Source organism: Fistularia commersonii, chromosome 5, assembly GCF_037954325.1.
Source record: "Fistularia commersonii isolate RoL2024-O1a breed Wild chromosome 5, RoL_Fcom_v1.0, whole genome shotgun sequence".
Lineage (NCBI taxonomy): Eukaryota > Metazoa > Chordata > Actinopteri > Syngnathiformes > Fistulariidae > Fistularia > Fistularia commersonii.
Genome location: NC_141288.1, coordinates 21590071 through 21606616, shown reverse-complemented (window position 1 = coordinate 21606616; position 16546 = coordinate 21590071). Strand labels below are relative to the sequence as shown.

Genomic DNA, 16546 nt, shown 5'->3' with positions numbered 1-16546 from the left:
CGTCTGCAGCGCAAGTATAGTTACATAAGGGGGAGTGACGCGCGTCCCAGAAGACGCCGCTCACATTCAAGGACGGGTTCCGGCCAGAGGTCGCGGCCGTCCCTCAGACCCACGCCGCATCTCCAGCTCACGTGTCTCGCCGGGCGAGGTCGCTGCGGCGGCGTGCGGCGCTGTCAGCTCCTGTCCGGACGTATTCGTCAGCGCCAAATGATGCCGCTGATGCGTTTTGTGGCGCCGGGAGACGATTCCCACCCGACGGAGGCGAGGCGAGGCGAGGAGGATGAATACGACAAACACGTCCAGGCTCATCGCTCAGACGGCCGTCCTCCGACCGGAGCGTCTGCGGGAGCTCTGGTGGCGGGTCGGGACGAAAAGGTGCCATGGGTTTCGGGAGGCATCGATGCCGTCCGTTCGGGGGGCGCATTGAGAACGGAGACTTTGCGTTGAAAACAAGGTCGCGGTGATTTGAGACAGAAAAAAACCCGGTGCAGGGTAACGGCGGGGGAAATGAGGCTGCCGATTGATCTGGGGGGGGGGGGGGGGGGGTCCTCCGCCGCCGCCTGTGGAACTCCAAACTGTAAATGAAGACATTTCTATTCCCTTTGTCCCTTCTCTTGTCTAATGTTCTCTTTCTTGCATTTTCCATCTGCAATGGAACAATGGTCCTGCGTGCCGGGGGGCTTTTCATCTCCTCCTCCTCCCACGCTCCGCTGCCACATTTACCATTTTTATCCCCACACCTTTTTTTCCTTTATTCGGCCTCCGATCCAATCTATTCGTGCGTCCTCAGTCCTTTCAGTGATTTATCCGCCTGGCCTTCGTCGCTCCTCCTCCTCTCACCCGCTCATGAAGGCGAGGCGAGCAGGGAAGTCAAGGCACTTCACAACGAGGCCCCAACATCTCCATTTGTGTCATTAATGTCAGCCAGGAAACCCTCGCCGTCCCTAACGAGTGCCTTTGCTGATAGCGACGTGCACGGACCACTGCTGATAGCGGGTGATAGCGGGCGCTCATCCCTCCGGGCAGACGTGGCCTTCGGTGCATCCGAGGCGTCCACTTCCTGTCGGGCCGGTGTTGTGAATAAACGGCACTAGAGTTGGGGGTCGAGCGCCACGGCAGCAGAGCGGAGCGGGGGGGAACGGCGAGCTCACGTATGTGGAAAATACAAAGTGTCCCCGCAAAGCGTTTGTTCCCGGCGTCTGCCTTTGGATTTCACGGTGTTGGAATTTGATTCTCCAGACGGCGTGGAGCGAGGCGGAGAGCCAGCGGGCCTTTATCTGGCAATTTAATGCACTTTAAATGGGAAGCGCTTTGCTGGAAATGTGGAGATTATCTTCGTCCTCCGAGTCTCTCCTTCCCGCCGCCGTTCTCCCCTGCCTTCCTTCTTCCCCCGACTTCATGTCCGGGTCTCCGTCCCCTGCGTAGAAACAGAAGGCTAAAGCCGCCGCCGCGTCCCCATCGGGCTCATGATGGCTTCCCGACTCCACGGCGCCGAAGGTTCTGGAATCCCAACGAGCCGCAGCGATTGAACAGATTGATGGAGATCAGCTTTGACACCTCTTATTGAGGCGGCCATCAGCAGTCGGGTCCACGCGGACAATAGAACCTCAGCGGAGATTACATGGCGCCCGTGTTTAATCAACACCGCTAATTTCATCAAATCCCCTGATTTTTCAGGCTGCCGGCTCGCCGGCGGGTGACCGCTCAGGGTGTCACCGCTCAGGGTGTCACCGCTCAGGGTGTCACCGCTCCGGGCGGCGGGAACGCGTCGCCGCTCGGCCGCTCAAGCTCTTTGTTTCTCATGAAAAGCGGCGTCCGGTCCGCTTCCATTCATTCAAGTTGAACCTGCCGTCTCTGCAGATGTTAAAAAGACAAAGCGGATGATTCGGTCCGTCGCTACCGCTATGATTTGATTTGTACCTCGCCGCAAACGTTCACGTCTTCGGAGTCTTCGGTCCGACCGGATCCGATCGGTTAAACTCGAGGAGCTTTGCCGGCACCGTCATCTCCTGGGAGGTAGAAGCTACTGATAGCGGGTGATGGTGATGGTGATGGTCACCGACAACCGGCGGATGTTCCATCTACGCCTCGGCTCCGGTCAAACTCAGACGGAGATGAAAGATGCCAGACTGGTTTGTCACCTTCGTCCGCACCAGTCGATTGTTTTCCTGGAGATACTTTGGAAAAGAACATCCCGTGAGCCCTGACTGGACACAAGCGAGGGGTCGGGATGAAGGGAATCTCCTGACGAGAAGTTCGCACCATTCTAACGGCGACAGGGGCACGAGGACCTCCTGGTCGCGGTCGGTAGACCGAAACAACAACGGTGGACTCCAGAGTATTCCAAAGTGTCAGGGTTCACAGCTGATCCCCGTTGTAATCTGCGCCAGCTGCAGCAGATGCCGCTAATTGAGATCCCTATAAAGGGCAGCGGCACTCTCTGCCTGGCGCCGGGGGATTGTGGTCTTCATGGATTACTGTGGGACCCTGCCACGACCCGGACCTCACCCCTGCTATGACCGGACCCCAGGTAGGACCTCCTTTCCCTTCCCGAGTCACGGCCGGGCCCAGACGGCCGGCGTGACCTCTGTTCCCTTCCCGAGTCACGGCCGGGCCGAGTTGGCCGGCGTGACCTCTGTTCCCTCCCGCAACCCGTACTGTTGAGGCCCAGCCTCTGCCGTTCTGTCTGCAACTTGTCCTGTCTGCATCCCGTACTGTTCAGTCTGCCACCCTGCCTGGGGCCCGCCCCGTCTGCAATCCGTACGGTTGAGGCCCAGCCTCTGCCGTCCCGTCTGCAACTCGTCCCGTCTGCAACTCGTCCCGTCTGCAACCCGTCCCGTCCAGTCTGCAACCCGTCCCGTCCAGTCCCAGCTTCTGCCGTTCTGTCTGCATCTTCAACCGAATAAAAGCGCTTTCCACCCATCTCTGTCCCGAAGTGTGGTTCCCTGCTCGAGTCCGCCCCAGCACATCGTGACACAAAGTACCCCGGAGCGCTCGGACCGGCGGGTCTCCTGGTCTCCACGCTCCCCCATCGGCCGGTTCAGAGTCCAGGGTCTCCAAGCAGTGAGGCTCCGTATAATACGCCACTGCTCAGCGTCGTGGCGACAGGAAGTGTCTCTATGCACGCTCTAGTTTCAGCTGATCAGGAAGCCGAGCGCCAGCTACTGGCCGCCATGTGACTGCAGCCTCTCTGCCGCTTCCTGAGGTCTGACTTGAAGAACGTCACCGTCGCTTGCGAAACAGTTTGAAAACCAATCAGAGCATCGTGGAGCGAACGAGGCTGTGAACTCCTTCACGCGGACTGCGATATATTTTTTGAATGAAATCTGGTGGCTTCGGCAGGCGGCGGGAGAAGAATCTATGAAAGTCCTTCTTCAGTCCGGGGATGAATGTCTGCCGAGAGTTTTGGGGGTTTCTAGGTTGGCAGCCGCTTTAAAAACCTTCAGGGGAGCTTCGCTTACTGGGGACGAGATGGAGCCGTGCAGCAGATTAGCCCTGCGCCCAGACGCCACATCGCCACGCAAAATGAAGGAGCGTCAAACCAGGTGTGGAGGCTCACGGCGCCGTCACCTTTTGAAAGCCAGAACATGAGGTTGTTTTGTCAAAGTCCAAAACTGGCACAGACACATTTGTGCTTCATACATTCTGGGGGTTTTCTCAGCAGCGAGCGCCTGTTTCCTATTCCAAAACTCCAAGAGCTCTTTGGAAACTACCATGGCAACCGTCCTGGCAAGAGTTGACCTCAGCCATCACAGCGAACACACACACACAGTTCCGCATCAGAACATCCCCCATGGCCCCGGGGCCTCACCAGTCAGAACTGGGAAGTAATCAAAGCAGACAAACAGGTCGAACTTTATTATGAGCCACTCGATATCGGCTGCTGGAAGCGCCAGAGGTCCTCCAACAAACAGCGCGCCGGAAAGGAGCAAATTCAAAGAGGTCTTTCCAGGCTGCGGACGCGTCGGGCCGCCGGAGTCAGCTGGAGGCTTTTCACACTCCACGCCGTGAAGCCAAACAGGTTCCACGGGATGTTGAGCTCAAGTTTGGGGATTTCGAGGAGCGGTGAAGCTGATCGTCTGTCAAAGTAGGAGCTCTCAGGTAGGACCGGTTCTTCCCCGCGTCGTCACAACGCTGCCGTGATCACTTGGATTTGGATTCATCTCTGCCGGTTGTCAAAGGAATCGGTTAAAAGCGACTGGTTAACCGGAGTCCCGGGATGGACGGGAAAATAAGACGTGCTTTTCTGCAAAAGGCAACGAGTCCCTGAATCTTAACGTCATTTTCCCGCCCTCAGAGGGCCTCTTTGATATATCGGCCACATCAGCCGGAAAACAATTGCAAGCGTGCTGATTCCGGACTGTTCCGTCGGACCGACATTGATCCCTTTACGTCCCAAACGCAACTCCCATCGGCTCCGAGGCTTTTCAGTTTGTCAACAACCACCTTCCGCTCTGGAGCTGCTCTTCGTGCGACGGAGCACAGGTTGTGTGCGCGCTGCGCGGCGTCGCACTCACGCCAAACCGCGGCGCCATCGAAGGTCGACGGCCATGAAAAGGCATCCGTGCGAGGAGGCGAAGGCTTTTCATCATGAGCACATTTGTATTCTCGGGAAACAAAGACGGGCCGACGGCAGCGGAGGCTTTTCATTCGCCCTCACATCCAGACGAGCCCAGAAACACGAAGACTATTTACGCCGCAGCCTGTCAGAACGGCGTTTCGGTTTATGTAATTATCACGAGCTGACTGAGCCGAGCCGCCATTAGGATTCAGTCCTCGTAGACGTCTGCGCCTCCGTCACTCCGCTGCTCCGACTCGCTTCTGCTAATGTTTCCGAATCCAAGGATGGGATTTCAGCAAGCGTTCACATGTTTCTGCTTGTAAAGTTTAAAAGGGAGGAGCAGCCTTCTCTCCAACGACGTTGGCAAGTGCATGTTTGATATCGTGTGAAACGTGCACGGTAAAGCTGTCCGGCCCAAAGTAAGCAGGACCCGGAAGCGCGCGGTCGGGACGTCGGAACAGTGAAGGTTATGTACGACGTCCGAGCCGGAAAATCTCCGTCGGTATTTCAGCGCCACTTCTGGTGCAGCGAGAGCCTTTCTGACAGCAAGTATCCGGACTGTAAACCAATGCAGGCTCGATGTGTTTCTGTCTTTGGCCCCTGGTGAGGAGCCTCTCTGGCCCGGAGGTTCACTCTGGCCGCTGAATGAGTCTCTTCCCCTCGGGTGGCCCCTGACCCCGAACCATCGGGGGCCCGTCATCGCTGCCGTCTAACAGCTTCTCTGTATTTTCAGTTTCAGCGCGTCCGGGGTGAGAAGGGGAACCCCCCCCCCCCAACCACCAGGAGGAACCTCAGCTTTGGTCTGAAGCTTTAGCGGCCGTGAGGACTCTGCAGCTAACCGACGAGCTAACCGACGAGCTAACCCCCCCCGACCAGCGACCGCAGCGCCATGGGGAAGACGGGCCAGAGCACCGTGGACTTAAATTCCCCGACAGAAGTCAAGCAAGCGGTTCCGTTTGAGGAGTTGGATCACGTGGCTTCCCCCGCCGACGAGAAGAAGAAGAAAGAAGAGCCCCCCGACAGGGGCAGCTGGAAGGGCAAGTTCGACTTCCTGCTGTCCTGTGTGGGATACGCCATCGGCCTGGGAAACGTCTGGCGCTTCCCCTATCTGTGCGGGAAGAACGGCGGAGGTACGTGAGCCAGGGTGATAGCCGGCAGGATTTGTGGATTCCTCCGCTTCTGGGTTTACTCTGATAACCCTGATATAAATATCAAGAAAAAAAGCAAAGCTGCAGAGCTAAAGAAAAAAAAAACTGTTGACTGCAGTTTTGCATCATTACTGATCTATTTCGGGATGCGATCCGGCGAGAACCGAGCCTCCTGGATGCGAACCGTTCGATAAATCGAGGCGGTTCGCCGGCACATTTCGTCAAAACCGATGAGGATAGAAATATCCGGGCGGTAGCAAACCAATATTTTCATACCTTTCACAATATTCAGATTTTTACCACAGTAACTGATGAATTGGTGAAGCAGAACCTGGATGTTCCAACGCTGCGAGAGAAGAGAGGTGGGACGGCCGCTGAGAGGATTTGTTCTAGAAAAGCCAAAGGGCCTTTATTTTCCGCCAATATTCTCACGGAAAAAATGAATAAAAAAAGACGATTAAAACGCAAAGAGGATGGAAGTTTAAGCCGAGAGATGTTACTTCGCTTGCATTTCCTCCAAACCCGCTGCTGGTCTGTGTGACAGGTGCCTTCCTGATCCCTTACTTCTTGACCCTGGTGTTTGCCGGGATCCCCCTCTTCTTGCTGGAGACGTCTCTGGGCCAGTTCTCCTCGGTGGGGGGGCTCGGAGTGTGGAAGCTCATCCCCATGATGAAGGGTAGGTAATCGTCCCGGAAGGGTAGGTAATCGTCCCGGAAGCCCGGGACGGCTTCTCGGCCGGCGAACGCTTCTCACGTCGACGGGACGTCGGGCTCCTCGCCCTTCGATTCTCATCTGAAAAAATGAGAAACGAAGGTCACACGATGAAACGTCCTTTGGTTTTCGGAGTCTTGATCCTGGAAAGCGCGAAGGGTCCGTTGGAGCAGCGGGGAAAAACAAATTACGCCGGGGTTTCATCTCGCAAATCTTACCGAGCGATGGTTTCGTTTTGTCGGGCTGGAAATTTGCGGCATATCGGAGGCGTTCTCCGGTAACCAAGTCGCCCTTTGCGATAGAACGCTATGAAAAACAGCAAAGGTGTTTTCCTTCACCTCACAAGGAGAAGCTGAGAGAGAAACCCCGACGCCACTTGATCTCATCTCTTATGACGGAGAACCTCTGTGCTGTGTTCCGTCGTCAGAGTGAACTCCTCCTCTGAGCGATGGATGCAGCAGTCGCACAAAACATGAAGCCATTCTCGAACTGGAAGGGACGGCTCGAGGTTAGAGCCTCCACTTCCTGGACGAGAGGGTGAACGTCTCTACATGCGTCTCTACATGTGGTCCGGGGATCGTCTAACCGCCGATGGAAATGACTCTCGCCTTCCTCCTCCTGACCGCCCGCTCTCCCCCTCCTGCTCCCCAGGTGTAGGCTTGGCTGCAGTGGTCCTCTCCTTCTGGCTCAACATCTACTACATCATCATCATCGCCTGGGCCCTCTACTACCTCTTCAACTCCTTTGGTTCGGTACGTTTGTCATCGTTCCGTGACGGAGGAGACTGCTGACTGAATTGCACTTTTCTTAAGTGGCTTTGGATAAAAGCGTCTGCCGAACGACTGCAATGTAATGTGATGTAATGAACATGACCTCGTCCGTTTTCACCGGCGCCGAGCTTTGCGTCGCCGTTTCAGCTCGCTCTCCGGATATGGAAGCGTGAGGGGTAAAGGGGCGGCCGGTCCGGGTGAAAGAGGTGTAGAACACGGGGAAGTAGATCAGCCTCGTCTTAGCATGCGGTGCCGGCAGAGAGTCCAGGCGGGTCGGCGAAGCTCCCTTCAAGTCCCTGTCGAAGACCAAACGGCAGCGGTCGCTTTCTTTTCCGTGCGCAGGCTTTTCTCCGCCGCCTCTCGGCTTCTCTGCGTGAACCCGAGGGCTCACAAAAGCCCAGTGGCGGCGAAAGGCACTTCCTGCTGGAGGCTCTCGCGGTGAAGGAGACGGGGAGGCCTTGGGCAGCAGAGGCAAGCAGGACACAGGAAAGAGTTCGCCGGCGTTCGGTCCGGTCGTGGGAATAGTTCTGGGCGAGATCGGCGGGAGACATTTTCGCTCCTGGGCGTTTTTCCTGTTTGACCAGAAGTCAATTAATGTCAGAGGAGAACTGGGTGAACTCCTGGTCAGGGGCGTGCACGGGCCATAGCGCGCACGGGCCACGGCGAGGCCGAGAGCCTTTACCTCAAGACCGCTTTGAAACCAATATTGGGCCAACAGTCGGGTCCAGAGGACGACGCTCCGCTCGGGCAACCGCACTACATGTCGGGCTTCACACGAGTAGGACATTTTTTGAATAAAACATCTCACCGTGCGGCTGCGAGGTGGCGCAGACACGGAGCGTCGGCGGCGGGCCGTGATTTAAAAGATGTGAGATCGGATCTGGCAGGATTACGACAGCGGGGGTGGGGGATTAAACAAGCCTGGCCGAAGCCCTCGGCGGTTCACAAAGGCAGGGAGAAAGAATGCCAATGAAAAAAACCAGGACGGCTCGATAATTAGCGACAGGCGGCGGAGGGAGGCAGCCCATTGGTCGAGAAGAATATGAGGCGGGCCGAGACCAATAAAGTGATGAGATGCAGCTGAGGGTAATAAACAGGCAGGAAGTGCAACGGGAATGAACACGAGAGGATTACAAAATCAAACGGGAAATAACTGAAGCGTTGCCCGGCAGAAGACGCGGCGCAGGAGAGTCAACACCAGGGGACTGTTTACACCCAGAACATTAAAATATACAAAAACTCATCTGTCTGCAAGAGAAACTCTGAAGCGAAAATCAACAGTGGAACAGAGAAATTCCCAACGAGGGCTGCAATAAAACCTCCTCAAACATTTGATGTTAAAACAGAGAGAGAAAACACAGCGACGCAGGCCTTTGGTACGGGTACAGCTGCACCGCTGCCTCAATAAATACCACTTTGGGGTAGAATTACACCGCTTCACTGCTGGGGGGCTGTATCGGGACAGCTGGAGTGGCAGGGTGTATGCTAGGGTGGCGCAGGACATGTATGACCGCGGTAAGACAGATGATGTTGTGATGTGCAGCGAGAGCAGGGGGCGAGCGGAGGAAACAGAGGACGGAGATAAAGTAGGCGGAGAGGTTCGAGTACCGAGGTTTATCGGTCCGAAGCGACGGAGAGCGTCGGAGGGGCGGCGCATGTTAGATGTTCTGGAGATAAAGTCAGACAGAGAAGGTGTGGACATGGATGGAGGAGGGATGGAGAAGATCTGGGTAGAAGGATGGCGAGGTGAGAGGAGTTCTAGAGAAGAGGCTTACTTAGTGGCGATCCCTGACAGGAGCGGCCCAGAAGAATGAGGAGGAGCGTTCTATTATTTGCAACAGAACCACGGTGATTTTCACGTCAAGCGCTCGGGGAGCGCCGGGCGCAGGAGGTCGGGCGATCGTCTTTGGAAGCCAACGTTCGCGGTTGGATTCCCGGCTCCTCCTGGTGTGTCCGGGTGTTGTCGAGCGACACATGGAAGCCCTCGCTGCCGCCCTGGCAGCCTGCGGCTCATGTTCATCCATGATATTGGTTCTCCTTGCAGAGAACCAATATCCCCACGGGGGTTCATAAAGAATCAATTGTTATAATTATCATTCGATGGCTAAATTGGGACAGTGATTTTGTTGTTCGGAGCACAATCACATCGAGCCGACAGACGGATCACAAATCTGTTTGTTGGACGGCCTCGAGGATTGTGGTCTCGAAACCTTCTGCTGAATGAAACTACATGGTTTGTGCCTTTGGAGTTTGTCCATTTCACATCTCATTGTTTGTGAAGGAGCTGCCGTGGCAAAGCTGCGACAACCCCTGGAACACGGAGAAATGCTTCTGCAACTACAGTCTGACGGACACCGCCAACCTGACGAGCGCCGTCACGGAGTTCTGGGAGTAAGGCTGTCGAACGCCCGCCGCGTCCGAGACGGCCGGTTCTCTGCACTCAGGTGGAATCTCTGTCCGTATGCTCGTTCCCGCAGGAGGAACATGCACCAGCTGTCCAGCGGCCTGGAGGAGCCGGGGCAGCTCCGCTGGCCCCTGGTGGGCACCCTGGCTCTGGCCTGGGTCCTGGTCTACTTCTCCATCTGGAAAGGAGTGGAGTGGACGGGGAAGGTGAGGCTCTCTGGCTCACGATGAAATTCACTTCCTTTGTTTCGGTCTCCCTCTCGGCCTCCGTCGCATCGCACGGCCTCCTTTACCTCCTCCTCCGAGCTTTTATGAGACAAACGTGACGATACGAAGCAGCTTGTCGAGGAGTCGCCCCGTAAACCCTGTGGACGCCATTGATGACATTCAAAAACGAATTTGCTACGTAAACTTGAGAAAAAAAAAAAAGTGTTTCAGCGGTTTATGTGAATAAAGCCTCGAGGGTCAGTCCTGAGGCACGAGACGCCACGCCAGGAGACGCCACGCCAGGAGACGCCACACCAGGAGACGCCACACCAGGAGACGCCACACCAGGAGACGCCACATCTCTTTAAAACCTCGCAAATATTAGTGGCTTTTAAATGATCGCAATCAGAAAAACTTAATTTGTCCCCGAGTGGCGACCGGGGGACATTTAGGGTCGCGGCATCAAAGCTGGGAACAAATCGCATTCGCAAACGGTGAGAGTCATAACCTGGTGGTGAGCATCTCACCATCTCACCATCTCACCACAAGAAGATGCGTGCCAGTGTGGTCCTGAGGCAGAAGACCTCTCTGAGGGGTCCAGGATGATTCAGCCCAGGCTTGACTTCCACTCCCAGGTGGTGGAAAAAAAGAGCAGCTGGAGAAACACCAGGGCCTCAGGGAAGGGCTGGAGAAGAAAGCAAAGGTAGCGATGGGGCCACTTGGAGTGGTAACCCTTAAGCTGGAGGAATATATGCATACATATATATATATATATATGTATGCATATATGTATATTGTGTGTTTGTGTACACAGATACTGTATATATGTATATAGAGAGAAAGACCTGCAATGCCAGTCTTCCATTCTCTCAGGCGTTGCCTGTTGTGTGTGAACAGCTGGTCTCTAAGCGTTTCACTCCGGCATCGTTTCATCACAAACAACAAGAAGCTTCAGCGGCGTCGGGGGGACGAGGTCCGCCTGGGTTTTCTAAATCACAGCATACAGAAGCAGTGTAAGCGTGCAGCAACGTATTTACACATCTTCTGTGGAGGATCATTGGATTTTAATGTGCGACATCTGAGAGCGGCGAGAGACAAAAATGAAATTTTACCCCTGCCTCGGGCCGCCACGGACTCGAGCAATCATGGAAAGTCATTTTGCTACAAACCCCTCGGGCCGCATCTGAGTGGCTCAGAGGATCACCTCCTCAGAGGATGGCCTCCTCAGAGGATCACCTTCTCAGAGGATGGCCTCCTCAGAGGTCCACCTCCTCAGAGGTCCACCTCCTCAGAGGATCACCTCCTCAGAGGATCACCTCCTCAGAGGATCACCTCCTCAGAGGTCCACCTCCTCAGAGGATGGCCTCCTCAGAGGATGGCCTCCTCAGAGGATGGCCTCCTCAGAGGTCCACCTCCTCAGAGGTCCACCTCCTCAGAGGATGGCCTCCTCAGAGGATGGCCTCCTCAGAGGATGGCCTCCTCAGAGGTCCACCTCCTCAGAGGTCCACCTCCTCAGAGGATGGCCTCCTCAGAGGATAGCCTCTTCGCTCCACGGCAGGAGTCTCAGGCGGACGACCAGCTTGATCAGCTCTAAGCCGAGTCGGGTCAAAGGAAAACAAACAGGCACGCCAATTTCATGCTTGCTTTCCTCGGCCGAAGGCGCAAAGCTGATCGATCCTCCGGGTCGTTTCTGCGAGTGCTGTCCAATTTGAAATCGGAGATGTCGGGGAACCTCCGAGAAGAGATCGGGACTTGGTTTCAACAGTACCCGTCCCTGAAACGAAGTCTTTCTCCTCGCGTCCAGGTGGTGTACTTCTCGGCCACCTACCCGTACTTCATGCTGTTCATCCTGTTCTTCCGCGGGGTCACTCTTCCCGGCGCCATCGACGGGATCCGCTTCTACATCACCCCGGACTTCAACAAGCTGATGCGGTCCGAGGTAAAGCGACCGCGATGGTGGGATTGATAAAGGAGCCGACCTGAAGGCACCTCCGCCCGCTGTGTCTCAGGTGTGGCTGGACGCGGCGACCCAGATCTTCTTCTCCTACGGCCTGGGCCTCGGCTCCCTCATCGCGCTGGGAAGCTACAACTCCTACAATAACGACGTTTACAAGTAAGCACCCCGACTCACGAGCGCTTCCTTCAGGGTCGGTCCGTCCATCTTCTGACCGGCCGCCGTGGTCGCTCTCCTCAGGGACTCCATCATCGTCTGCTGCATCAACTCCTTCACCAGCATGTTCGCCGGCTTTGTCATCTTTTCCATCGTGGGCTTCATGTCCTACATCACCAAGAAACCCGTCCAAGAACTGGCAGCATCAGGTACAGAAGCCCGGCGGGGCGCCGGGCGACATCCGATAGTAATCGTGGTCATAACGGTACGAGTCATTCGTGGGCGTCTTTCTTCAGCCAAGGTCACCTCAGGGATAGGTGAGATTAGAGATGAACCAAGTGACAGCAGGTGGAACGGAGCTGACGGAGGGGGGGTGGCCTTCAACGGACGGTAGCTCCGGTTTGGACGCGAACTCAGGGACAGTCAGCGCAGGAGACGCCGGGTCTGGGACGCCGGGTCTGCACCGGGTCCGGGACGCCGGGTCTGCACCGGGTCCGGGACGCCGGGTCTGCACCGGGTCCGGGACGGTCTCCATCCCGTAACAGCGGGGCGGAGAGAGGGTAAGATGGGGTGAGTGCAGGGGGAGACCTCGGAGAGCTGGAGGGGAACGGAGTGGTGAGTTTGGGGAGGGATTCGTCGGGGAGGCCAAGAAGAAGGATACGAGGCTAGAAAGGGTAAGAAAAGCGATTCTGCGATCTCCCGTACGATGGCCCCTTCATGTAGAGGCTGAGCGGCCGAGGGGTGGGTGCAGGTGCAGGAAGGTTCTGGAATGTGAAGGGGCTCGGCGTCCTGGCTCAGAAGTCCGGGAACGGGTCGAGCGCCAGGGGCGCGGCAGAGGCGGTCGGGATCTTCCCGTGGTGCAGGAGAAAAACCGCCGTCCGGAGGCGCGAGGAGCTGAAGGTCACCGAGACGAGCGGGTGGAGAGCCAGGAAACGGCTGCAGCAGAACACCTGCCCCTCAGAGCAGAGGACCGGAGAAACCCGAGATTCCGGGCCGGGAAGGTGACGGCCTTGGCGGCGACAGCTTCACCATGACAAAAATAAAAGAGAGCCATCGTTGCATCGGCTGCCGCTCAGACCTCAACGTGACAGGGCCGCGCTCAGCCTCAGACGCTAAGAGCCAATCACAGCCGGGCGTGGTCTTTTCCACCGCCGCCGGAGGAACGTCGACTTCCACAGAACACCCGACCGTCCGCCTGGCACCCTTCAGCTCGGCCCTCCTTTGCTTCCCCTTCCGCCCCTGCAGGTCCGGGCCTGGCGTTCCTGGCTTACCCTCAGGCCGTCACGCAGCTGCCCATGTCTTCTCTGTGGGCCATCCTCTTCTTCTCCATGCTGATGATGCTGGGCTTGGACAGCCAGGTACACACCGCGCACCTCCGCACCTCCGCACCTCCGCACCTCCTCGTCCGAGCAGCTCTGCTTCCCGACGCTCGTTTCTCCGTCCGATTTCAAGGCGCGTCCGTCATTCAAAGGCCCGACGCTTCGGACCTTCGAACGCTCCTTTGTAGGTTATTTACTGTTCACGGATGCCGCTGAAGCCTTTCTTGGCATTCGACAAACTCCTAAAATGTGTTTGCATTAAAAGGAGCCTCAGGCTTTGAAGGAGTTACTTTCATCACTTGGGTCCGTGAGATGTTTGGTGGAGATCAGAATTGTTTGAATCTAATAATTGTGTTTCTGTGGGTGGGTAGTGACTCTGGTGCTTATTAGACATATCATTCATCTGGGTGTGTGTGTGTGTGTGTGTGTGTGTGTGTGTGTGTGTGTGTGTGTGTGTGTGTGTGTGTGTGTGTGTGTGTGTGTGTGTGTGTGTGTGTGTGCGCGTCCTCAGTTCTGCACCGTGGAGGGTTTCATTACAGCCCTGATGGATGAGTACCCCCTCTTGCTGAGGAAGAGAAAGAAGATCTTCATCCTCATCGTCTGCTTCATCTCTTTCATCATTGGCTTCTCCAACATCACACAGGTGCTACTGCGTGTGCTCACACACACACACACACACACACACACACACACACACACACACAGCAAACAGCAGCTCCTGCGATCAGGTTGACTCACCTTGCGCGCTGATTAAAAATGAAGGGGAATAAACAAGCAGCGTGTTCTGCAAGATGGGAATTGATTCCCGCATCTATTATTCATGTTGTCACCGTGTGCGATCAGAAGCTGGACCTCCAACGCCTCACGGGGGAACGAGGGAGGGACATGAACCTCATACAATACGTGGGCTCATCCAACCTGAAGAAGACCTGGTCCTGCTGCGCCCTGCTGTGTGTGTCCATCATGCAACCTGCATTCAGCAGGGACACAGTGTTAATGCTGTGTGTGTGTGTGTATCTGTGTGTGTGTGTGTGTGTGTGTGTGTGTGTGTGCTCAGGGCGGCCTGTACGTGTTCAAGCTCTTCGATTACTACTCGGCCAGCGGGATGTGCCTCCTCTACCTGGTCTTCTTCGAGACGGTGTCTATATCGTGGCTGTATGGTAGGACACCTTCCAGTGTCTCCACATGAGCTGTGAAGGACGGGGTGAAGGGTTGTCCATCTTTGGATCTGCCGAGGACACCTGAGAAATAGGCTCCAGTGTCCACGAACCACATGGATGGAAGGATGGATGGATGGATGGACAGATGGATGGATGGATGGATGGATGATGGATGGATGGATGATGGATGGATGGATGGATGGACAGATGGAAGGATGGATGGATGGATGAGTCTTATTTGCTCCCCAGCCAGGGAGGACTGGATCCAGGTGGAGGAGGTGTGGAAGCAGAGGTCCCGTGTCGGTGGAGGTCCCTGGGCAGATAAAGTGCACCAGCCTGGGAGGAGATGATGGATCTGCTCCTCATCCTGTCCTCCTCCTGGACGGAGACCCACTTCCACCCTTCTCCTCTTTCACTCATTAAGCCGCTCTCCCTCCGTCCTCCTCCTTCTTTCTCCTCAGGGGCCGACAGGTTTTACGACAACATCCAGGATATGATTGGCTACCGGCCGTGCGTCTGGTGGAAGCTCTGCTGGGCGTTCTTCACTCCGCTCATCTGCCTGGTAGGAGAATCAGCGTTGGCTTTTTTTCTTCCCTTTGCCTTCATGAAGCCCGATGCGTCTGTAAATGTGTTCCTCCTCCTCCTCCGTGGAGTGATGGGTATCTGCCCCGTGGAGTGTCGGGCCCTCGGGGAAATCACGGCGGTGCCTCCGCCTTCGCACCCGAACCGTCACAGAGCTTCGCAAAACACAATTAGCTGGTGTTTGCTCACCCTGAGATGATGATGCAGCCCCAAAGGACCAGGCCTGGTTGACTTCAGCCGCAGGTTTCATGTCCTGCAGGTCTCGGCTGCTCCCAGCGGGAACGACATTGGGAGCGGTTCGATCGCGGTCCTCCAGTCCTGGTTCTCAGCTCCTCCTTCGAGCCTCGCCGGCTGCACGCAGGTTTACCAGTTGTGTTCTTCTCGCGGCCGCCCCGACCTCAGCGTCCTTCAGGCCGGATCTTCTCCGTCCCTCCTCTGTCCGTGTCCGAACCGTCTCGCAGTGACTTGACCTCCGTCCACCCCTGCGATGGACTCCTTCCCGATGGTCTCCGTGGCTCGGCCTCCGGTGTAAGCTCCTGCTCTGTCCTCTGTGCTGCAGGGGGTTTTCACCTTCAGTGCCATCGAGATGACCCCCCTGACCCTGGGGAAGTACGTGTACCCCTGGTGGGGTCAAACCATCGGCTGGTTCATGGCCTTGTCCTCCATGATCCTGGTCCCCGGCTACGTGGTGTACATCTTTTGCTCCGCCAAGGGAAGCGTCAAGCAGGTAGGAGGCTTTTGTTTGCTGTGCCGAGGTTCGGTCCGCCGACGCCCCGGACCTTCCGTTTGATCCCGATCTGTCTTCTGCCGGCTGTCTTTGCTCGGCCAGCGTTGGCGGACGATGACGACTTCCCAGATGGACCGAAAGGCGCCGGGGCAGGAGGACTTCGCAAACACGGCCGGCGTGGGCGAAGCTCCCGTTTAGCCGGGATCCGTCAGACGGAGACGAGATCCGCCCGTCCGGGATTGTCTCGTCACGAAACAGATGGTGGCGCCGAGCTTCACGATGCCGTTTTCACCCCATTCAAGCTGTTCGGCTCCGTCCTCCTTCACGGCCGAGCTCCTCCGTACTATTTAGCGGGCAGAACGATCCCCGACCAGACCTCCGCCGGCTTCCCTCGACGCCGTCGCTCCTCGACAGAGAGCGACGCGCCGTTTCGGCTCGACGCAATTTCTACCGAAAGGAGAAAACGGGCGGAAAGCTGGATTTAAGTGCGGTTTACCTTCCAGCAAATATCTCCTCTCTGTATACCGTGATATAAAAAGGGTCTCCAGGCTCTCGCAAAACGGATATGAATGTTTGAATCAAATTTACAATCGGGTCCAAAATGTTTTGCTTTTTGCTCCACCGGTCCACCCCCCCCCCCCCCCCCCCTCCTCTGCCCGTCTGTATATTTATGTATATATGGTTGTTCATACTTGCTGTATATGTTGCTTCTGGTGATTCAGTCCCAATTTTTACAAAGAAAACGGTAACTAGAGCTTGACCCCGACGTGAAAACGCTTCACAAGACATCTACCGCCGAAACGCTCCTCCTGCACGTCGGCTTTGAGACGTTCAACGGAGGAGACCGA

The 16546-nt window shown here is 56.2% G+C and overlaps 1 protein-coding gene across 1 annotated transcript; it reads left to right on the top strand.

Moving 5' to 3' along the window:
- The first annotated feature begins 3842 nt into the window (after nucleotides 1-3842).
- LOC147234355 (sodium- and chloride-dependent GABA transporter 1-like) lies at nucleotides 3843-16259 on the top strand. The gene is made up of 15 exons (XM_086147334.1): nucleotides 3843-4101; nucleotides 5295-5691; nucleotides 6254-6385; nucleotides 7072-7172; nucleotides 9472-9581; nucleotides 9668-9800; nucleotides 11605-11739; nucleotides 11810-11913; nucleotides 11995-12119; nucleotides 13156-13268; nucleotides 13741-13872; nucleotides 14287-14389; nucleotides 14851-14951; nucleotides 15531-15698; nucleotides 15801-16259. Exons 2-15 carry the CDS (start codon nucleotides 5451-5453, stop codon nucleotides 15894-15896), a joined length of 1794 nt encoding a protein of 597 aa, XP_086003460.1. The 5' UTR covers nucleotides 3843-4101; nucleotides 5295-5450; the 3' UTR covers nucleotides 15897-16259.
- The last annotated feature ends 287 nt before the right edge of the window (nucleotides 16260-16546 follow it).

Excerpts from the sequence above, each read along its gene's own strand:
- LOC147234355 (XM_086147334.1), top strand. The coding sequence starts at position 5,451 with ATGGGGAAGACGGGCCAGAGCACCGTGGACTTAAATTCCCCGACAGAA. Across the intron at positions 11,914-11,994 it reads TACAATAACGACGTTTACAA|GGACTCCATCATCGTCTGCT; the intron begins GTAAGCACCCCG and ends CGCTCTCCTCAG. Across the intron at positions 14,952-15,530 it reads TCACTCCGCTCATCTGCCTG|GGGGTTTTCACCTTCAGTGC; the intron begins GTAGGAGAATCA and ends TCTGTGCTGCAG.